This window comes from Mastomys coucha, unplaced genomic scaffold (assembly GCF_008632895.1).
Source record: "Mastomys coucha isolate ucsf_1 unplaced genomic scaffold, UCSF_Mcou_1 pScaffold22, whole genome shotgun sequence".
Classification (NCBI taxonomy): domain Eukaryota; kingdom Metazoa; phylum Chordata; class Mammalia; order Rodentia; family Muridae; genus Mastomys; species Mastomys coucha.
In genome coordinates, this window is record NW_022196905.1 from 202,656,048 (window position 1) to 202,679,961 (window position 23,914).

A 23,914-nucleotide genomic window follows, 5' to 3' on the forward strand; every position below is an offset into this window, starting at 1 on the left:
CCACCCACCAGGGGCCCTACCCCCTTGATCACTAATTGAGAAAATGCCCCACAGCTGGGTCTCATGGAGGCACTTCCCCAACTGAAACTCCCTTCTCTGTGATAACTCCAGTCTGTGTCAAGTTGACACACAAAACCAGCCAGTACAATGATGTTAAAACTAATATTCTTCCACGAAATGCTATGTCTGTGATGAGTGGAAGTTCTAGTGAATTTAATCATGTAAAAATATTAAAATTTTATTACATTATTCCATTTGAGTCATATAGGTAATTTTAGGCTTGAAAAAAAACTTAAATCACAATTAACAACCACACTGATTTTATTTTCATTTAGAATTTTTTCATTTGACATAAGGAACAATTTGAAGACTGAAGCTGGTATTGATAAATTAATTAAAATATAACTTTACAGAGACAAAGGGTCAAAAAAGGAAGGCTTTTTCTGACCTTTGGTGGTACTTTGTTTATTCCTGGTTAAGGAACATGTTGCCACCTACTTCTAAGCATTGACAAAATTTCTACAGAGGGAAAGATGAGACTCCTTATAGGGACAGAAAAGACTTCTGTAGTCCACAAGGGAAGCTACAGAATTTAGTCTTTCAGAAGGAAACTATAATTATTAAGTCTGAGGGAATAAACACACACACACATACATAGGTATAGAGATAAAGGATAGTTTTGTCTTATTCCTGATTTTAATGGAATTGGCTTGAGGTTCTCTCCATTTTGTTGATGTTGGGGACTTGGGTGTTGACTGTTGGGTGTAAACCAACTCCTATAAATATACATGGTGTTATAACTGTTTTCTACTGAAGAGGATCTTGCTCAGAGGGGTTAGTTCTCATCTAATTGAAGAGAGATCCTCTGGTCATGTAGTGGTAGATATTCTTACTTTGATCATCAGCTAAAATGGATTATGTGATTGCCATACTATATTTTTCCAGGAACTAGGAAAATAATTATAGAATGCTGTAAGTAGATTACTTAGTTACAGAGTAAAATTGAGAGAATTTCTAGGGAGATTTATGGGTATAGGGAAGGAGGGATGGGAAATACACAGTGGGCCTGTGAAAGTGGTCATAGGGTTGATTCATGGTGACAGTGACTGGTCCTATTACCAGAACTATTGCACTAAAATGAGCCAGCAGAAGTAACAGAAAGTTACAGGGCACAAAAGGAGGAAAGACAGGAGACAATGGAGAACTATTGTAGAGAATTGTGTCTTGCCCGCTATGAAAATGGTGAAGGTCTCTATTAGCCAGAGTTTCTCCACAGCGTCTGAATTGTGTCTGTTTGTAGATGTGTCAGGAACAAGTAACTGTAACTGTTGCAGAGTGAGAACTATAGGGAAAGTTTTTGTGGAACATTTTGTTTGGAAATATGTTTAATTTCAGTAAGTGAAACATTTAAAAGACAGAGTATAAACATAAGTGTGAGGATAATCAAGAGGCAAGAGTGATCAAAGGCAAGAGTCAGAGTGGGAGGGAACCAAAAATAATTTTTGCCTGGTCCCTGTGTCTTTAGGCCCCATTTCAAACAAATTAGGGTCTGTTGGTGGGGGAACAGCATTGGGTGAGAAGGGTACAAACTCCTTCCTTAGCAACAGTCAGAGCCAAACCTTTATAACTTTGGAGTACTGCAGCAGTCAAGGAGTTGAGCTAGTGTTAAGCTGATCTGAGCTAGTAAGATAGATTGCAAGGACAGCTTCTTCCAGCTGTTTAATGACAAGTCCACAAAACAATGTCCAGAGGGTGTCCCATGGTCCATTAGTGCCCTCTCAGAGGTCATTTGACTGCTTTTATGAAATTGACATGTTGATCTCTCAGTACTTGCTTTGAGCTGACATATGATCAAACAGTGGAGCAACACGAAGAGTGCCTCATAAGAGGTTCCACACAAGGGACAGGGATTAAACTTAATAGTTGGCAAAGATTAAGAACTGGAGATAGCAAAGTGAGGAAAGAATGTGGGAAGGGGTGTCCAGGAGTGGGGTAGTGAGCAGGATGTAAAGTGACTGAGTAAATTAATTAATTAGTTAATTGATTAATTTTAAAAACCTCAGGAAGTTACATGTAGAAAACATTTATATTTAGATTAATATGAATTAAATAAAATTACACACGTCTGAAGCAGGTACCAGAGTTTTGTATAAGGAGAAGGCAACTCTAGTTATCTGTTACATCAGTTTGAACAAGTACTGGAAGCCTTGTAAAATAAGAGAGTGAAAGCATCAAAGAAGCAAATCTGGCCAAAATGTGTCTAAGTGATATTCATTGCTTCTATTTAAAATAAGCTTTAAGTCTTATTTCAAATACTAACAATTTCAGCTTTTATTTAATAAACAGAAACAGAGTATCTCAAATAAAACAAAATGCCTAATTAGAAACAATTTAAGATGGAGAAATTTTAAAAATTAGGACTGTTACCTTAAATAGACATAGTATTTGAAAATGTGAATTAATACACATTTTTCATCTCAAATTTTAATACATATTCCAAGAACATATATTAAACATCAGGCTGCATAAAGAAACAATTTAATTCTCAGTGGTGTTCCCCCAAAGAAATGATTTAAAATTTTCAATTTAAAAATACTCTCAGAGACAGAGACTGTCTTGTTTTCTTGTCAACAGCTAATTCTTTAGAGAACAATCTAGAAATTTCTAAGTTACTAGCCAAGTCAAGGACTGCCATTTTTGGAGAAAATGATTCATTTTACAAAGTTTTCTAAAAATTAGCAATATGAAGAGAATCTTTTAAAAATCTCTACATTTTTATTCCATACACTCAATCAGCAGATAAAAGATGAAAGAATTCAGTTGTGTCAAATCTGTAACAAATAATTTAATTGCAACATAAACTGAACTAACAAAGAAGTCTAAAGTCAACTTTTTTCTCCTTTTATTGATGGATAAATCTCTAGGTTACCACATAATGACAGCAGTAAGCATTTTTTTTTTAACATAAGTTACTTCAAAAATTGATTGGTTTTATAAAAGCATAATTCATAAAATAAGACAACCAAATTAAATAAGCCTTTGGCTCCTGTTACATTAGCAACATTATTTCCAAAACTCATGTCCTACTTGTAGCCTCAAAGTAAGAATGCAAGCACTGGGCCTAGAGCTCTCCTTCATCTATGCCTTCTCCTCCTGAAGAATCTGGCATCTACATTTAATTGGGGAACATTCGTCATTGGGCTGTGGACTCTAAAATTAGCTTTTAGTAAAAGGAAGGGTGGAATGTGAGGGTAAAGGAAATGTCCAACTGGACTTGGATGCAGGCCCCATACCAGTTGTGTGGTAGGCTTAGACAAAAAGTTCCCCTATTGACAGTATTTTCAATGATGTTCAATAGACATTGAAGACAGAATAATTGATATTTTATTCTCTGATCTGAGATCTCCATTTTGCATGAAAATTCATTCTGCAGTCATATGAGACATGAGGAGTAATTCATGTTCAGATAAGGAAGAGTATTTATTTTTATTTTTTTATTTTTATTTTATTTTTTGGTTTTCTATTCAAACCTATGCAGATTGCAACAGAAGCATCAGACTTCTGTCAGGTCTTATTTCCCATGCATCTTTGTCCTGCAAAGAGGCCAGAATAAAACTTACTCTGGTAGGATGGTGTTCCATCCAAGGGAATTACTGGTGCCTAGGAAGGTTTCTACCATGCAAGAGTATTATAATTTACCCCATTGTACTAAATTATTCAATCTTTTATAATCAATTTGTAAAATATGCCCAATTTTAAATATTAGTTTGTATTAATGATACTTAATTTTATGTTAAACTTGTTTTGCTTAACTTTGAAAACATATGCATAATACTATCTGAAGAGAAAAGTATATTAGAGATAAAAATTGCTCTATCCCTCAAAGTTTGTCTATGTAAATTTCATTTTTACTTAGAGTACTGGCTGGTTTTATGTGTAAACTTGACACAAGCAGGAGTTATCACAGAGAAAGGAGTTGAAGCTATGGGGCATTTTCTCAACTAGTGATCAAGGCGGGAAGGCCCCTTGTGGGTGGTACCATCTCTGGGCCGGTAGTCTTGGGTTCTATAAGAGAGCAGGCTGAGCAAGCCAGTTGAAGCAAGCCAGTAAGGAACATCCTTCCTTGGCTTCTGCATCAGCTCCTGCTTCCTGACCTGCCTGAATTCCAGTCCTCACTTCCTTTGATGATCAACAGCAACATGAAAGTGTAAGCTGAATAAACCTTTTCCTCCACAACTTGCTTCTTGTTCATCATGTTTATGCAGGAATAGAAAGCTTGACTAAAACAAATTGGTACCAGCAGAATAAGGTATTCTTGTGACAACCTGTCCATGTTTGGGCAGGACTGTGGAAGAACTTTGGAACTTTGAGCTAGAAGAGCCACTGGTTGTTAAGAGCTCTTTGGGATGTTGTGTAAGAGCTTGGAAGATAATGTTGAGAACAGTGCAGAAGATGGAGGCCTGGCTTGTAAAATTTCAGAGGGAAGATTAAAGACTCTATCAGGGCCATTGCTATTTTGATTTTGAAGATTCTATAGTTTTGGTTTAGCTTTGATTAACAAGATATCAGAATTACTAAAGTGAAACCTTGGCATTACTGGGACTATTGATGCTGGTTAGCTGGAAATAAGAAATTAGCAGTGATTTATAAGAGACCAGCATCTTTGAGGTGACATCTTCTGGGAAGTGTTTCTGAGAGCTCAAAGAGGCTGTGTTCCAGAGATAGCTAAGGTTGTACCTTGTGTTGCAGCAGGACTTGGTAATGTGTAAGAGTCACCCAGGTGGTACTGGTTTTGAAGGCATGAAGGGGTACTAAAGAGCAGCTGAAGCTCAGCACTGTGAGAGGCCATGGAAGGCCATTGGTGAAGGTGCAGCCTCAGTTGCAATTGATGGCCCAGGACTGAAGGGGTCATGCAAAGGAGTTGAGGCTTGGCACCATGAAGAGAGTCTATGAGAGACTATTGATGAAGCCTAGTTACATCGGAAGACAGCAGTGCTTTGAAATGCTAGAACAGCAGCAGTGGAGCACAGGCATATGTAGCCTAAATACAAGGTGTGCATCACAAAGGGCAGAGCTGGAGAAGTGACTCAAGCCCTTGAAAGAATCCAGAAGATTGTGAGTGAATCCCAGACATTGGAAAAGTGTATGTACCTAATAGACTCACCTTGAAGGATCACATGGCTTCCTGCCATCTTGGATGGTGATCTCATCAGGATAGAGGCATAGTATGTTACTTTAGTGCCAATTTGATTAAAGTGATCATGTAGTGTCCCCTCTAGTGATGATTGTATTGCTTATTTTAGAGTAAGGAAACAACAGCAGGCTACTAACAATTGGATCATATAAAAACACTGTTATATTTTTGCTAACTTCAATAAGGTTTAATCATTTGGTAAAATTGTGTTATAAAAACTACGATGCTTTTTTTATCTTTGTTAAGATTTAGCTATTTGAGTATTCTTTACTTAGCTCTGTACCCCATTTTTAATAGGGTTATTTCATTTTCTGGAGTCTAACATCTTGAATTCTTTGTATTTATTGGATATTAGCCCTCTATCAGATATAGGATTGGTAAAGATCTTTTCCCAAATGTTGGCTGCCATTTTGTCCTATTGACAATGTCGTTTGCCTTAAGGAAGTTTGTAATGTTATGAGGTCACATTTGTCAATTCTTGATCTTAGAGCATAAGCTATTAGTGTTCTGTTCAGGAAACTTTCCCCTGTGTTCGAAGCTCTTTCCCAATTTCTTTATTTTATTAATTTCAGTGTATCTGGTTTTACGGGGAGGTCCTTGATCCACTTAGACTAGAACTTTGTACTAGGAGATAGGAACGTATAGATTTGCAGTCTTCTACATTCTAACTCTCAGTTGAGCCAGCACCATTTGTTGAAAATGCTGTCTTTTTTCCACTTGATGGTCTTAGCTCCTTTGTCAATGATCAAATGACCATAGGTGTGTGGGTTCATTTCTGTGTCTTCAATTCTATTCCATTGATCTACCTGCCTCTCACTGTACCAATACCACACAGTTATTATCACAATTGCTCTGTAGTACAGCTTAAGGTCCAGTATGGTGATTCCACCAGAGTTTCTCTTATTGTTGAGAATAGTTTTAGCTATCCTGGGTTTTTTGTTATACCAGATCAATTTGTAAATTGCTTTTTCTAAGTCTGTGAAGAATTGAGTTGGAATTTTGATGGGAATTGCATTGAATCTGTAGATTGCTTTCAACAAGATGGCCATTTTTACTACATTAGTCCTGCCAATCCATGAACATGGGAGACCTTTCCATCTTCTGACATCTTCTTCAATTTCTTTCTTCAGAGGCTTGGAGCTCTTCTCAAACATATCTTTTACTTGCTTAGTTAGAGTCACACTAAGATATTTTATAGTATTTGTGACTATTGTGAAGGGTCTTGTTTCCCTAATTTCTTTTTTTCTGCCTGTTTATCCTTTGAGTAGAGGAAGGCCACTGATTTGCTTGAGTTAATTTTATATCCAGCTACATTGCTGAAGTTGTTTATCAGGTTTATCAGCTCTCTGGTGAAATTTTTGGTGTCACTTAAGTATACTATCATATCATCAGCAAATAGTGATAATTTGACTTCTTCCTTTCAAATTTGTATCCCTTTGATCTCCTTTTGTTGTCTAATTGCTCTGCCTAGGACTTCAAGTACAATATTGAATAGGTACGGAGAGAGTGGGCAGCCTTGTGTAGCCCCTGATTTTAGTGGGATTGCTTCAAGTTTCTCTCCATTTATTTTGATGTTGGCTACTGGTTTGCTGTATATTGCTTTTACTATGTTTAAATATGGGCCTTGAATTCCTGATCTTTCCAAGACTTTTATCATGGAGGAATATGGGATTTTGTCAAATGCTTCCTCAGCATCTAATGGGTATATATATCTAATGGATATATATACATGCTCCAACATGTAATAAGGACACATGTTCCACTATGTTCATAGCCGCCTTATTCATAATAGCCAGAAACTGGAAACAACCCAGAGGTCACTCAACAGAGGAATTGGTACAGCAAATGTGGTATATCTATACAATGGAGTAATACTCAGCTATTAAAAAGAATAAATTTATGAAATTCTTAGGCAAATGGATGAATCTGGAGAATATCGTCCTGAGTGAGATAACACAATCACAAAAAAACACACATGGTATGCCCTTTCTATTAAATGGATATTAGCCCAGAAGCTCATTATACCCAAAATACAATCCAAAAACCACAAGAAACTCAAGAAGAATGAAGACCAAAATGTGGATACTTTGTTTCTTCTTAAAAGGGGGAACAAAATACCCATAGAAGGAGTTGCAGAGACAAACTATGGAGCAGAGACTGAAGGAAGGACAATCCAGAGACTGCTCGATCTGGAAATCCTTCCCATATTCATTCACCAAATCCAGACACTATTATGGATGCCAGCAAGTGTTGGCTGACAGGAGCCTGATATAGCTGTCTCCCAAAAGGCTCTGACAGTACCAGACTAATACAGAAGTAGAGGCTCACAGCCATCCATTGGACTGAGTACAGGGTCTCCAGTGAAGGAGCTAGAGAAATGACCCTAGGAGTTGAAGGGTTTGCAGCCCCTTAGGACAAACAATATGAACTAACTAGTACCCTCAGAGCTCCCAGGGACTAAAACTCCAACCAAAGAGTACACATAGTGGGACTAATGGCTCCAACAGCATTTGTAGCAGAGGATGGCCAAGTTGGTCATCAATGGGAAGAGAGACCCTTGGCCTTGTGAAGGTTCTATGTCCCAGTGTAGGGGAATGTCAAGGCCAGGAACTGGGAGAGGGTGGGTTGGTGAGCAGGGGAGGTGGAGGAAACAGGGTTTTGTTTTTTATTTGGTTTTGTTTTCTTTTATTTAATTTTTTCACTTTTTTTCAGAGGGGAAACTGGGAAAGGACATGTAAATAAACAAAATATCTAATAAAAAATAAATTTAAAAAGAGGGCAAAAAAAAAAAAAGATGCAAGCAGGATTCTCCAGGTTTGGAGAGGCAGAACACAAGTAGGCCAACCGGCATAAGGCAAAAGAGGCATAAGCATATCAAGCTATTTGAGTCAGTTTGTCCCAACAACTCCATCGACAACGAGTCAGTGATACAGAACCATATCCAGGAGTATGTCATTGCCACCAAAGAGGAAAACCTGAGGCATGGATGCGATTGAAATAGTCTCAGTGGTTGTCCTTTATGGTGCTTCAGAGATGACCTGGACCAATGACTTGTGGCAATCAGTATTTTCATGTGAACTGTGTGGGTAAAAAAAAAAAAAATACCTATACTTATTGTTATACTGCAGTTTCTAATGCCAACACATTCAGTGGTTTTGGGACTGAGAGGTCAAGGGAATGGAAAAACAGAGTGATACACACATGCTAGAGAGAGGCTGAATCATGACCATGGCCTGAGCTACTGCTGGAGGCCATGCTGGTGATATGTTGCATATGTGCATGGCCTATACTCTCTCCTGAGGCAATGTTGATATCTGTAGCTGGTGATGCCTAGAGGACCATGTCTGGTTCTGTAGTTCCACTGCAGTATCCATGGCACATGTCACTACTGAAGGTACTACTGAATACAGATTTCTATGGTCCATGCTGTTGGAGAGCCCATGGTCCTGCTATAGCTGGGGGCTGTGTAAATATCAGTTACCATCCATGTTACCACTGAAGGCCATGTGGGTGTCCATGGTCTGTGCTGCTGCTTCCTGTATTATTGATGTATATGGGTCATGCTGTTCCCTGGGGACTATGTGGATATCCCTGGTTTGTGTTGCCATTGAAGACCATGTTGGGGTCCATGGTCCTTTTTCAGTTGGGGACTAAGTTGATGTCCATGGCCTATGTTACAACCGAAAGCTCTGAGTATGTCCGTCTGTGGTCTGTGATGTCCACTGAATCCATGATAAAGCCCATGGCCCAGGCTGCCTTTGGGGACTGGGTTGCTGTCCTTGGCCTGTACCAGAGACCATGCTGAGGTCTATGGCACATGCTAATACCGTAAGTCAAGTGGATGTATGTGGCCCATGTTGTCACCAGATACCATGTGGAAGACCATGGAGACTATAGAAGGAAGTCCCTTCTACAGTTGTATCAGTGGCAGCAGACTCACATTGAAAGGGATGTAAGTTGTGACAACCCCTACATCCATTGCCCCTGAAAAGGAAAAATCTAGATAGGAAGCCATTAAATAGAACCCTTAAAAATTATGATAAGGATGTTGAAGTGTTTCTCTCCCATATAGATAACTCCTGACAGGTGTAGGGCTAGGGAAGGAACCACTTTTCTTTAACAGACTGGCTACTTGGAGTTTGACCATGTTCCAGTGACTGTATGGATACCATAAATTTGTCCTGATTTTGTTTGTTGGTTTTTGTTCTGTTTTTTAATCTCTTTTAGGGGTGATGGGGTAGGACACAAGGCTGAGGAGAACAGATGTGGGAGGAGTGAGAAGTAAGTGTGATTAGGGTGGATTAAGTGAAATTCCCAAATAATCAATAGAAATACTCAGAAATAATTGTAAAAATACAAGTGTGGAGGCCCAGCAGAATCAAGAGGCAATCTGGCTCCAGGAGTAGTCCTAAGTCAAAGCCTTGATAAAGAGTAAGTGAAATATAAGTTTATTGGGGAGGAGGCCTCAGAACCTAGTGCTATTTGTCTTAAGGAGTTATTTACACCTGGCTAGATATTCAAAATTGAAAGTGGCAAGTTTGGGCCAGCAATGTCCAATTGAATTGTGGAGTTGCAGTGAACCCCAAACTTAAGTCTGCCAGGCCAGGAAAAGGTTCTCATAGTTTTTGGCTAAAGCTTTTGGAATTTTTGATCAGTTGTTCAGAGCATTGTCTAAGTCTTAAAATGACCAAATACATCAGTTAATAAAGGGAATCTCCAACTTCATGGGACAATTCCAGGGCTAAATAACTGCAGGACTCATGGAAGATTCTCAGAGATTTCAGGCAAATGAGCAGTACCTTATCCAGTGGTAGTCTCTAGTGCTTTCAACTGAGCAGGCTTTGCAGAATAAAGCTCTTGTGAGCTCCCAGATCAAACTAGGGTGCCTCTTTTATTAGGCCCAGATTAACTTAGTTGGGTATTTAACTGTTGCATAACTGTGAATGCAGCCTGGCCTCCCACCTAGATCAGACTGTCAGGGCAAGAGAGTAAGGTAACAGAAAAGGTCAGAGACAAAATGTGAAAACAAAATGTCCCCTGAGAGATACTGGTGGCCCTGCAAGGCCATTATTCTTACACTAAAGACTTAGAGCTACCTGCTAGGGACAAGGGTTCCTGATGCTTCCCTGGGTTTCAGCACTATATGATAGATGAATGAAAAGGCAGCTGTAGAGAGACAGAAGGTGGAAAGAGAAGGAAACTCAGTCAGACTTTAGGAGGGACCATGTTTCTTCATAGTGAGGAAGCATTTTTCTATCACCCAAGTATGTGAATGGCAAGAGAAATGCCTACAGAGAAAGATGAAATGCAGCCCCTTATGGAGGCAGAAACAACTTTTCTAATCTGCAAGGCAAACTGGGAAGTGTAGTCCTTCCAGAGGAAATCATCAGGCGTCCTGCTTAATTTTAATGTGATTAAACACCTATGTTATTTCTTTGTCTTTAGCCTGCAGTGACCTGGAATTCAGAGAAGTGGCAAACAGACTTCGAGACTGGTTCAAGGCCCTTCATGAGAGTGGGAGCCAGAACAAGAAGACAAAAGCTTTGCTGAGGCCCGAGAGAAGCAGTAAGATTTTAAAATTGAATAAAGCTATTATCTGGAAGACAGTGACCTAGATCCAGTAAACCTCTCAGAGTAAACATACTTGTTAACATTTATCCTTTACCTTGTGGACTACTTAGCAGGATGCTGTTTAAAATTGAAGGAAGGAAGAAGGGATAAAAGAAAGGAATTACCATGCTCTCTACATAGGAGGATATATAATTACTACATAACGGTTTTGTATTATATACTACATAGAGATCATAAGAAGACTCACCTGGATGTTGATGACACCTGAATGTTAATTTGGTCCTGTGTGGAGTGGATGCATAAGTTACTTAAAAGTCAGTTTCACATAGAGTGCTTGGCTAGTATGGGATTTAGCATTTGCACCAGTTGTTGATCTCACCCATTGAGCGGAAGACTAATATCACAATTTTTGAGTCAATTTACAGTAAGCTATAATTAAATACTGGACAGCATGATGAACTCTGGCCAGGCCCATTCCGTGATTTCCAGAAAATGGTGATGAGTCAAGTGAATCACATTTTATAGAGGCTTATAAAGGTAAACCCATCAGGAGCAACCATACATCTTGACATATTTCCTGCTTACATACCTCCCAATACGCACATTCAGTTCAGGTGAGTCAAACAATCTTGTTTAGGACAATGAAAACTTGAAGCTGGTTATCTTCATAGCTTCCAGCATTTCAGGAAGTGTCTGTCCTTGGGCCTTGCCCTTTGCTTTTAGGTTACAGGCGTTTTTTGTCTTATGGATCTCTTAATTACATTAATTAAAGCTTAAAACATAATTTTATCTCTCATGTAGGAAAACAATAAAACCAACCAAACAAAAAGATATGGAAATTGCCAGTAGGAAAGAGGTATTACTATGAACAATTTTATGTTGTATTTATATGAAATTTATTTTTTCCACTAATATAGTATTTTTTTCACTTTTATTTTACAAGTTCAGTCCTCGCTCCCCTCCTGATCCACTCTCTCACTGTTCTTCATCCCATTCCTCCCCCTGCCTTGTCTCCAAGAGGATGCCACCCTTATTTTATTAACGAATTTAGAAATGATTTTGAAATATGGTTGAATATATCCAAGATCAAAAGATTTATTTTGTTCTAAGAGGAAGGGGAAAAGTGGAAGAGTTAACCCTATGAGTTCTATAGCTCAGGTGGCAAGAACTTTCTGGCATGTGTGACCCATGTTTATTCTAATGATTATGAATATCTGTCCTACTTAGAACCATCAATATGTTGTTTCTGTCAAGATGTCAGCAATATGAAACAGGTGCCTCTAATACTCATAAAGAATTTTTTTCTGAATTATCTTTCTTACTTTCCTTTAATTAAGTCCTTTTCCCATAGTTCCAAACTTGTGTATTTATGAATCTTACTTTCTAAGATGATTTAATACATGTGAAAAATTAAAATCACCCATAGAAATAGGTTTTTCACAGTACAAACATGTATATCATTCTTCTTGTGAATTTCAGAAAGAAATTACAGTACTTACCAATACAATCAGGGAGATTTTAGTATTTGTGTTTGAGTGTAATATATAATTTAGGGCAGTGTATGTGGGTTTCTGTCTTTCAGTGTGAATTTATTTTGTAGTAATAACTAGATACATCTATTCCCTAACCTGAATAAAATGTCTAACTTATGGAAGTCCCTTCCATACCAGTGAATATTGGTAGTTTTTAAAAGTTACACTATGGTAAACTACATACAGTTAGAAATTTAAAACACAAGAGTTTGGTTTGATTTATATATTTAATATGACAGTGAGCAGAATTCAGAAATTATGGTCTTTTTAATAATTAACAAGGACATTAACAAAGTCTAGAAAAATATTCTGCAACATTCTATGGCCTTTTAGGTATTTTATGTAGAAAATAAAAAATCTTAATTTACAATATTTTTTGAACAAGAGAAAAAAATCTCAAGAATACTTTGTAATTTCAATAGAGAGAAAATTGTAAGTGTTCTAGCAAGATAACATTTCATTCTGCTTTTAAAATATATATTATATATGAATCCTTAAACATTAATCATCATTGACAAACCAGGCTTTATTAATCTTCTCTAACACTTTCTGTATTTTAATTTTTAAGTAATATGTGATTTTATTTTAGAAAAAAATATTTCTTTAGCAAAATAATATCATATAGCTCATATATAATTAATTTTTTGAAAAGTCATACTTACATAAAATTTTAATTTCAGTATATTTTTATTTTATAGAGAAACATGAGGTGGATAATTATAAAGTATAAGGCATCAGCAACTTCAGTAGATTTTATGAATATACATTTTCTACTTTTTATAGTCATATGTTTCATTGTAGTATATCTCTTTAATGTGGTGAAATAAACATTTTTATTCACAGAGGCAAGTATGTACATTTCTCTAGGCAATAAAAACAGGTAAAATACACAAATTTAAATGCATGCTTTTGTATTTTGTCAATTAAGAAATATCTGAGAGTTGACTAGCTATTATAAGAATATGATTTAAACTTAATAAAGACATTAGAATTATCTTAATAAATCTAGCTACTCTTGGAATAAATTTTATCATTTATTTTGATGACAATTATAATATAAATATCTACTAAATTTAATTTTGATGATATTTATCAGTATTTTTAAATATTCTTTTTAAAAAATCTCAAATTAGTCACAACATATACTTAGCAATGCATGCAGTTCATTCTAAGCCTATAACTGCTTTTAATTAAATTATATTAAACTAGCTTCATCTGCCAACTCTGATTTAAATTATAGAAACTGAATTTCAAAACCTTTTACTTGTGATTCATATGAATATTTGAAAACAATAATTTTATTTTGATTTTTTTAAAAAATTGAAAGATGTAATTCATATATATACTTCATATAATTTATATAAATGCTTTTTTGCAAAACAAGGTTTCTCTAAGAGACTTTATCTTATTTAATATCATCTTCACATTGAAACTCATTGACATATAACTAAAATGTATGCAAAAGAGCATTTCATTATCAAAGTTGAGAGAGAAATCCCTGTGCACACCTGTCTTTATACATTAATAGATTCCAATGCTCATTTGTCTGAGGAAATCATGTCTATGTCTCAAAGTTGAAGATGGTGGAGAATCTGGTTATATTTGTGAGAAAGAGGACACTTTCTACATCACACAGACAACTTTATGTTTAATATAGAAGTATAACCTAAAGCACAATGTAGAAAAGGAAGATGCTGTATTTCCTTTAGGTTTTGCTAACACTGTTGGCTTATATTGATTCCCATGAAATTCCTTTTGGTACTGCACTTTGGTGAATGCAAGAAGATATTAGGTTTTAAAATAACAAATTGATGAAATTCACACTTTTCCTTTTACTGTTTCTTTCTTTCTTATTGGATATTTTCTTTATTTATATTTCAAATGTTATCCCCTTTCCCAGTTTCCTCCCCCTAGAAACCCCTTATTCCATCCCTGCTCCCCCTGCTTCATCCTTTTCATTAAAGTTTCTATTAATTTCTCTTAGATATAACTTTCAATGTATGTATTTTCATCTTAATATTAAGTATCTTAAAACAAATTGTGTTGCAACTATGAAAGAAAGACCTGAAATATGTGGTTTACTGACTAAACAAAGACAGAAGAATAAATAAAAATGGTATTTGTTGTATTATTTATAATTTTTCTTTTAGACGGCTTTGTCTCAGATAGACACTGCTCAAGTTGCATTATATCAAAGCATATGTTATATTTTACCCACATCATGAAACTTTGAATGGTTAGAATTTAAAAAATGATGTACTATGCTTTTCAATGGAAACAATGCCAAGCTGACAGAACAACCAGGGTCCAGCATGGTAACTGCTCACAACTTTTACATCCACGAAGAAAGAGGACAGACATGCATTGAAAATGTGCCATCTGATCTGGAAAAGAACATGAGCAAGTTTAAAATTGCAGAGAAGATGGGCACACAGAAATCAGTTGAACCTGCTGATGAGATCAGTATTACTGAAACTCAACCTGGTGTTTCTCACTGACTTCTTGTGAAAGATAACCTAGGAAAAAGATCATTAAAGGCTCCAACTGGTGAAAAGGTAGACTAATTATAAAGACCAGAGCCTGAACTAATGTTATTGATGAACAAGTTTTATTCTTGAAAATGACCCACAAAGGTAAACATTTTTTAGAAGACTAGTCTCCAAGTTCCAATGACTATGCAATCAGACTACATGTGCTGTTGGCAGAACATGGATATATTATCTACATGGTGTTGATTGTTGCAGATATATAAATTTAAAGAGTTATGTGGTAGTGTAGCCCGGCACTGATGCTCCAGAGAGCTGAAGTCAGAAGTTGAGTTACAAGACCCATAAGTGACCATTATATGGAGATAACAACTATGATTCACTGAAGGTATCAGGATGTTGGAATTCCCAGGGCCCAAGAAAATAGTTAGAATGGTCAAGGAGCAAGACCAGAGAGAGGCTACATTAGCAGATTGAAGCACTAAGCCTCAGAGACAACAATTTCAAAAGGAGAATAAAAGTTACATTGACACTGCCACCAGAGTTGGAAGAGCTTCTTGGCTTCCATCCCAGGCTTTGATGGACTATCCCATCAATATACAAGCTAAGATGTACCCCTTTCCCCATCACGTTGCTTTTGGCACACACTTTGACACAGCAAGAGAAAAATAACTAACTCAGTCACAGTATGGTACCCAGTAACAGGAGGATATGGCTCTAACAGGAATAGAACTGAAGTAAAGCCATGTCCCCAGCTTTACAGGTAAAGATGTTTGGCTCCTTTACAATATGATGAGACCCATGGATGTGAATATGAAGTCATTGCATGGAAAATGGAGAAGCTGTTTCTGTGACTCAATATCACTCAATATCAATTAATTTTCTTGAAAGTTTTACAAGTGTTACACATCTTATTTTCATGATATAACTTTGAAACAGGTAGTAGTAGTAAATTTTTCCACTAAGACAATACTAGTCTGATATTTAGTTGACCAAATATTATCAAAGACTTTACATAAAGGATTATATGCCAATGTAGAAAGGCAACACTGGAACCTGGACTATTATAAATATTTCACAGTATATGTTTAAATCAACAAAATATCAGTAATATCAGAGCTTTTTAAAGAAATAGAGCTGGCTGGAGAGATGGTTCAGCAGTTAAGAATACTGACTGGTCCAGAGGTCCTGAGTCTAATTCCCAGCAACCACATGGTGGCTCACAACCATCTGTAATGGGATCTGATGCCCTCTTCTGGTGTGTCTGAAGACAGCTTCAATGTACTAGTATTAATAAAATAATTCTTTAAAAAAAGAAATGGGGCAAATTGATAAAGTTTTTAGAGACCTTTATTATAAGTTTCATATGCAAAAAAGGTTTAATGAATATTGTTGGAGTCCAAGAGTCACCACAAACTACACAAACTCTGATACCAGCCAGACTGGGATGGTTTACTGAACACACACCCTATGATCAGGACCATTGCTCAGAATTCAGGGCTGTTCCTATGATCCCAAACATATTTCTCTGTCAGCTCATAAAGGCTAAACCTGCAAAAACCATAGGTAGCTTATTCACAGGTGCAGGAAGTTCCATCCAATGGCCAGCTCTCTCTCAAGCCATTTTAACCATAACTGTTCATATTGCCCTTTAATTTGATAGGTCCTACTTAAGCTTAGTGGAATTTCTTAAGATTAAGAAGCCTCATATAGAACATAACAGCGGATATGATCAGCATGACCTTGCTCTGAGCCAAGTTCTTTTTCTGTGTCAATGTCTGGCAGGCATATTACAGCAACAATATTAAATAGCTGGTAGGCATGGAACAAAATGGTTACAGCTATGCTAGAGGGCAGGCCTTAACAAATATATATTGTTTGAATATACCTATACACATCACTGAAAATTAATAATCATAGAAAAGCAATTAAATGCTAAAGATACTTTCATGGACTTTATGATAGTCAGCTGAAGGAATGAATATCTTATGTTGTGATTACCAGGGTAACAGTTTTTGAGGCCTCTCTAAATTATGTGTTTGAGTTACAAGCCAAATTTTACGTTTATTCTTTAATTAAAACAAAAAAAAAGTCATAACAGAATTGTGGTGAGAATCTTTAAAACAAGTTTTAATAGAGTTTGTCTAGTACTATTAAAGGAGTATGGAATTAATTTCCATTTTATCGTCTTAGATAGCATGGTAGAGATGAACATCTTATGCAAAGTCCTCAGATGAACAGCCTGATTCTCTGAATCGGATGATGTCTTATGTTGCTTCTTACCCACCGAATGTTCTTTAGAGTGAGAGAAAATGATGGAATTACTTCAACCCCCAGGGTATACGAAGACATTCTAATTTCTTACCGAGATATTGCTCACTTTGTATCATGCTGTCCTCACGTTGAGAGGAAGATTGAATTCAGAATCAGATGGATTAAAATAATGCCTTATTTTAATGAAATAGGAGCCTTGTAGGTATAACAGGGAACTTCATCCATTGAAAACAAACACCCAAAGTTAGAAGATAAATCGTCTTTTCTCATTTCAAGTAATAAAATAAAACAACCAGATCATTGCTTATTTTGGTGCTTCTAATTATTGAGACATCTGGCAGTTTCTTTTTTTATTAGGACGATGTTGTAACTTTCTCTATAATGAAATTTAATTATGTACCATAGCACTACAAAGGTATTATCCTAAAGGAGTGATATTGGAATTTTGATCAAATGACACTTAATATTTTGAAATATTGCTATCTAATGTATAATTATAAAATAAATATTTATGCAATTTATTTAATGCAATAAAGCTATCACATTTCATTATTCCTTGGCAAATGACTCTACTGGTTGACTCAGCAGCTCAGTAAACTGTAGGTAGATTCTGATCCTTAGGGACATCTCCTCTCACACAGTGGAAACTATTGTTACTGCCAGCAAATTGGAAATCCATAAAAAGTGGATTTCTAATCACTGGCTGAATAAAATTTCATCAGTCATATTGTATTCTTAGCCAGAAAGGGAACCTTTCTTCCTAACTAAAATAGTTTATTGCTTTCAGATTACTTTTAAACAAGAATATGAACCTAGTTTGAAGAAAATTGCTAAATTTTCATCATCTTTAGCAACTAGAAGAGTAAAAATCTAAAACAACTCTGAAATTTCTTCTTACCCCTGTCATAAGTGCAAACATGGATAAGGCAAACTACAACTTCAGGAAAAAATATGTAACGTTTGACTAGTAGGTATCTTGAAATGTTCAATAATTAGTAGCTAATGCCAAGGGAAATGTATAAATTAAATATAAACCAAATAATTAAAAACTGTAATGACTTGTAGAAGTTTAGTATAAACTCAAATGACTCTATTCACCCTGGTTTTCCTTGAACCAGATGCAAGGCAATAAACAACAATTATTTTATGATACTTCCCTGGAGACATTAATATGTTAAATTATTTTCAATAAATCACAGGAAGAAATAATATATTTAGTATTACATATTCACATTTTGCTTTGGTTATCTGTATTTTAACTATGTACTAAGTTATATGAAGAGGATTATTATCATTTATTAACATCATGCATTCACTCAGTATAGAGTAAAAACAGATGTTCACAACAGGCTAACTGCATAGAATTTTGTACAATATATGTATTGTTACAGGCTGCTTTTTTGCATAAAATAACTCATGCATTATACAGTATTGTACTAGTTAGTGTCCTATTATTATGAAGAGAAACCATAACCAAAACAATTTATAGAAGAAAATATTTAATTAGTAGATAGCGCATTATCATGATGAAGGGGAGTGTGGTTGCCAGCAGGCAGGCCTGGTGATGGAGAATAAGCTTAGAGCTACATCTTGATCCAGAGACATTAGGCAGCAAGAAGGCCACTGAGTCTGGCCTGGATTTTAGAAACCTCAGAGCTTATCTCAGGGACATAGCTTCTTTAACCATGCCATACCTACTAATCATTTTAAGAAAGTCCCACCAACTGATGATCAAGAAGTAGAAATACAAGCCTATAGATACAAATGTGTTGTAGTTACATACTATACGTATGCAATTCAACCATATTACTTCAATCTATATGATATTCTTTTATATGTTTCAACCTTCATTACTTTGGAAGTACATTTTCTTGGAAACTTTGGAGTATCTTATTCATATTTGTAAGAATCTTGCTTACAAAAAATTGTGATGATGGTGCTGTGTTTAAGAGCACACACTACTCTTACAGAAGTCCAATGTTTAATTCTTTGTACCAAATTGGGTATTCCACAACCACTCCCCCTGCAATCCCAGTTCCAGGGTGATGAGATGACTGTGGTCTTCATGGGAACCACATTCATTTGTGTATATCCATATATAATCATATACTTACATACAAACTAAAAATGAAAAATAGCTCTATTGTAGTATTTGGTACACTTTTCTTAAAAACCTTTGGGTTTATGTAGTCAAATATGTCCACAACTTATTTAGTCGGAGATGGAATTATAACACTTATTTCCCTACTATGTTAAACTATTATATTTGAAACCACTTAATTTATGTTTATGTTCTTGTTAGATTGTATTTTCAAGGTATTTAAATATATTTCTTATATTTCTTTCTATAACAGGCTTAATACAAAGTTTATTTTCTGTATTCTTATATAATTCTGCATATTTTTTATATTTATCTCTATTGTTATGATTCTGTTAATAATGACTTTTTATCAGATGATTGTGTGGTCATTAATTTTATATCTACATTTTAATCATTTGTTTTCAGAAGAGTGTTGAAATCCCCAGTTGTATCTGTGAATTGGTCTATTCTCAATGCTTTTATAAGTTGTCTCAGGAATTTGGAATATTCATTACAGATACTTTACATAGAGAGAATCATCAGGTCTACTTGTTAAACCTTTGTCATCATCTGGTGCTCCCTTTCATCGAATAGCATTCATTAGGCCTGAAGCTGACTTTCATTAATGTTTATGTAATACGTTACATAAACCCTCTTAATTTTAAGCTATGATTTTAAGTGCAATATACACAGAAATTTTACCTTTTTAAATCAAATTTGGCAGGATTTTTATATGTTTAGATTATTTATATTTAATTACATATATGGTTTAATTGTAGTATATCCCCTTTTAGTATATTTCTAATTTATTTTTAAATTTTTCTTCTTTTTTTCCATTTTTTCCAGAAGGTGCCTTTTCTTGGACCAATCAACTATGTTTTATTATTTACTTGAATTTTCTTTTGCCTTACTGATGATGTACAAATTTATATGTCACACTTTGTCATTTATTTTACTGGTCTGTTGCTATGATAAAATATTATGACAAAAGCAACTTGGAGAGGAGGGCATTTATTTGACTTTTGTATCCTGAATCAATGTCCATTGAGGGAAGCTGAGCTAGGAAGTTAAGGAAGAAACTCAAGGAGGCAGAGCCTGACACAGATCCATAGAGGGATGCTGCCTACTGTCTTACTCCCATGGCTTGCTTAACCTGTTCCTTTTATTTCCTGTTTAGTTTTTCCTTCTTTGTATCCCTTTGGTTTTGAGTCAGGGTTTTTTGTATAACAGAGCTCTGGCTGTCTTGGAATTCACTCTGTAGATGAGGCTGGCCTGGAACTCAACGAGGTTTTCCTACCTCTGCTTCCCAAGTGCTAGGATGAAGGCATTTGCCACCACATCTTCAGCTTGTTTACTTATACAGGACAACATGCCCAGGACAACATGTCCCTGATAGGTTGCACTCTCCTACATAAATCATTAATCAAGACAATCTCTTAAAGATTTTCCTACAGGTGATTTGATAAAGGCATTTTCTCAATTAATGGTCTTCTTCCTGGCTAAGACTTAACTCATGTCAAGTGGAGAAAAGTTGATGAATACATACACTAAATCACATATTTGTTTTTAATTGAATAGATAATACAAGGCTTTAAACTCCCATTTTTGAACAGTATGATTAGTCAGTGAGTGAAGAAGCTTTCTCTCAAGACTGATGACATGAGTTTGATTACCAGCAATATGGTGGAAAAAATGAATCTCAAGTTAACTTCTGACTTTACACAGAGAGAGAGAGAGAGAGAGAGAGACAGAGACAGAGACAGAGACAGAGACAGAGAGACAGACAGAGACAGACAGAGACAGAGAGAGACAGAGACAGAGAGACAGACAGAGACAGACAGAGACAGACAGAGACAGACAGAGACAGAGAGACAGACAGAGAGACAGAGACAGACAGAGACAAAGACAGAGATAGAGACAGAGACAGAGAGACAGAGAGAGAGAGAGACAGAGAGACAGAGAGAGACCGAGAGAGACAGACAGAGACAAAGAGACACAGAGACAGAGAGACAGACAGAGACAGAGAGACAGAGACAGACAGAGACAGAGAGACAGAGACGGACAGAGATAAAGACAGAGACAGAGAGACAGAGAGACAGAGACAAAGACAGAGATAGAGACAGACAAGGAGCTAGATATAGAGAGATAGAAATAAGGAAACAAATTTTCTAATGTTGTCTTATATTTGCTTTCATATACTATAAACAAATAGTATGATTCTAATAATTTACACTCAATATTAATTTTAGAGGCTTTTAAAATAAAGTTTGTATGCTGCTCCTTAAAACTCTTGATTTCATTTCTTTTAAATAGAGATACAGTTTCTGCCTTTGTTGTATATTATTATTCATTCTATCCAAGAAATTCATATTTCAAACTGTATGATGCAAACTTTTTTTAAATAGAACCTTCCTAATTTTGTTATTTTAGAATAATAAATCACCCCATCTTGCTTGGAATACCGTGTCACTGGGTGATAGTTTTGTGCTGAGAGCCTTATTTTCTTTTGGCATGAGACCATTTGTAGCCTTTTGTATCTGCTTCGCATAGTTTTTTTTTTTTCATATCTGTAGTATTGTATATATCATTATCTCTCTGTAGCAATGGCCCTCAACCTTTTTAATGGTGTGAAACTTTTATTATTTTTATTAGTTATTTTGTTTATTTACATTTCAAATGTTATCCCACTTCCAAATTAAGGTCCCAGTACCCCTTGCTTCTATTAGAGTGCTCTCCCAACAATCCTCCCCCTCCCACCTCAGTGCCCTAGCATTCCCTTACTTTGGGTCATTGAGTCTCCACAAGACCAAGGAGCTCGCTACCCTCCCACTGATGCCAGACAAAACCATTCTCTGCTACATCTGCAGCTGGAGCCATGGTTTCCTCCATGTGTACTCTTTGGTTTAGTTTCTGGGAACGTTGAGGGGGGTCTGGTTGGTTGATATCGTTGTTCTTCCTGGGGTGTGGGGGTTGCTAATTCCTTCAGTTCCTTTAGTGTTTCCTCTAACTCCTCCATTGGGGTTCCAATGCTTAGTCGAATGGTTGGCTGTGAGCATCTGCATCCGTATTAGTCAGGCCCTGGTACAGCCTTTCAGGAATTCTATACTAGGCTCCTGTCAGCAAATTCTTCTTGGCATCAACAATAATGTCTATGTTTGGTGTTAGAAGATGGAGTGGACCGGTGTTGGAAGATGGAGTGGACCTCTAGATTGGGCAGTCTCTGGATAGCCTCTCCTTCAGTCTCTGCTCCACTCTGTGACTCTGCATTTCCTTTTGACGAGAGCAATTTTGGGTTAATAGTTTTGCGTAGAGTGGGTAGCTCCATCCCTCAACCGAGGGCCATGCCTATCCACTGGATATGGTCTCTAGAGACTCTATCTCCCCTTTGTTGGGTACTTCGTCTAATGTCATCCATGTTGGATACCAGGAACCTCTTGGGTCCCTGTCATCTTCGACTTTCTAGTAGTCACCCCTAGTTCCCCATCCCCCACTGCTACACACCTCTGTTCAATTTCCTGAACTTCTGTACTTCTCCCTCCATCTCTGCATACATCTGATCCTGCCACCCATTTTCCCTCCTCCTCTTTCCCTCCAAGATCCCTCTCCTCCTCTACCTCCCGTGATTATTTTCTTCCCCCTTCTAAAAGTAGGACTGAAGTATCCATGCTTTTGTCTTCCCAATTCTTGGGTTTCATATGATCTGTGAGTTATACTGTGTGTATTCCAAGCATTTTTGGGCTAATAGCCATTTATCAGTGAGTACATAGCATGTATGTCTTTTGTGACTGGGTTACCTTATTCAGGATGATATTTTCTAGTTCCATAAATTTGCCTTGTGAATTTCATGAAATCATTCTTTTTACTAGTTGAGTAGTACTCCATTGAGTAAATGTATCACATTTTCTGTATCCATTCCTCTGCTGACAGACATCTCGGTTGTTTCCAGCTCCTGACTATTATAAATAAAGCTGCTATGAACTTAGTGGAACATGTGCCCCTGTTATATGTTGGAGAATCTTTTGGGTATATGCCCAGGAGTGGTATAGCCAGGAGTGGTATAGCCAGGAGTGATTCTCAAGTAGTACTATATCCAGTTTTCTGAGGAACCACCAGACTAATTTCCAGAATGGTTGTACCAGCTTGCAGTCCCACCAGTAATGAAGGAGTGTTCCTCTTTTTCCACATCCTTGTCATTGTCTGCTATCACCTGAGTTTGTGATCTGATCCATTCTGACTGGTGTAAATTGGTATCTCAATGCCATTTTGATTTGCATTTTCTAGATGACTAAGTATGTTGAACATTTCTTTGGGTGCTTCACTGCCATTTGAAAATCTTCAGTTGAGAATTCTTTGTTAAGTTTTATACCTCATTTTAAAAAATGTTTATTTGGTTCTATGGAGTCTAACTTCTTAAGTTCTTTGTATATTAGCCCTCTATCAAATTCAGGATTGGTAAAGATGTTTTCTCAATCTGTGGGTTGCCATTCTGTCTTATTGACAGACTTTTGCCTTACAGAAGTTTTTCAGTTATATGAGGTTCCATTTGTCAATTGTTGATCTTAAAGCTTAAGCCATTGGTGTTCTGTTCAGGAAGTTTTCCCCTGTACTCAAGTATTGGAAGGTCTTCCCTACTTTCTCTTCTATTAGATTCAGTGTATCTGGTTTTAGGAGGAGGTCTTTAATCCACTTGGAATTGAGTTTTGTATAAGGAGATAAGAATGGATCAAAGTGCATTCTTCTACATGCTGACTGCCAGTTGAACCAGCACCATTTGTTG

General features: G+C 36.4%; 1 protein-coding gene across 4 annotated transcripts in view; it reads left to right on the forward strand.

Moving 5' to 3' along the window:
- Spock3 (SPARC (osteonectin), cwcv and kazal like domains proteoglycan 3) overlaps positions 1-23,914 on the forward strand; it is a 355,249-nt gene that overhangs the window by 317,937 nt on the left and 13,398 nt on the right. For all 4 annotated transcript variants that reach the window (XM_031339932.1, XM_031339934.1, XM_031339933.1 and 1 more), the window contains one exon: positions 10,640-10,759. In XM_031339932.1, the coding sequence (XP_031195792.1) occupies positions 10,640-10,759 (120 nt within the window). The remainder of the gene's footprint in view (positions 1-10,639; positions 10,760-23,914) is intronic.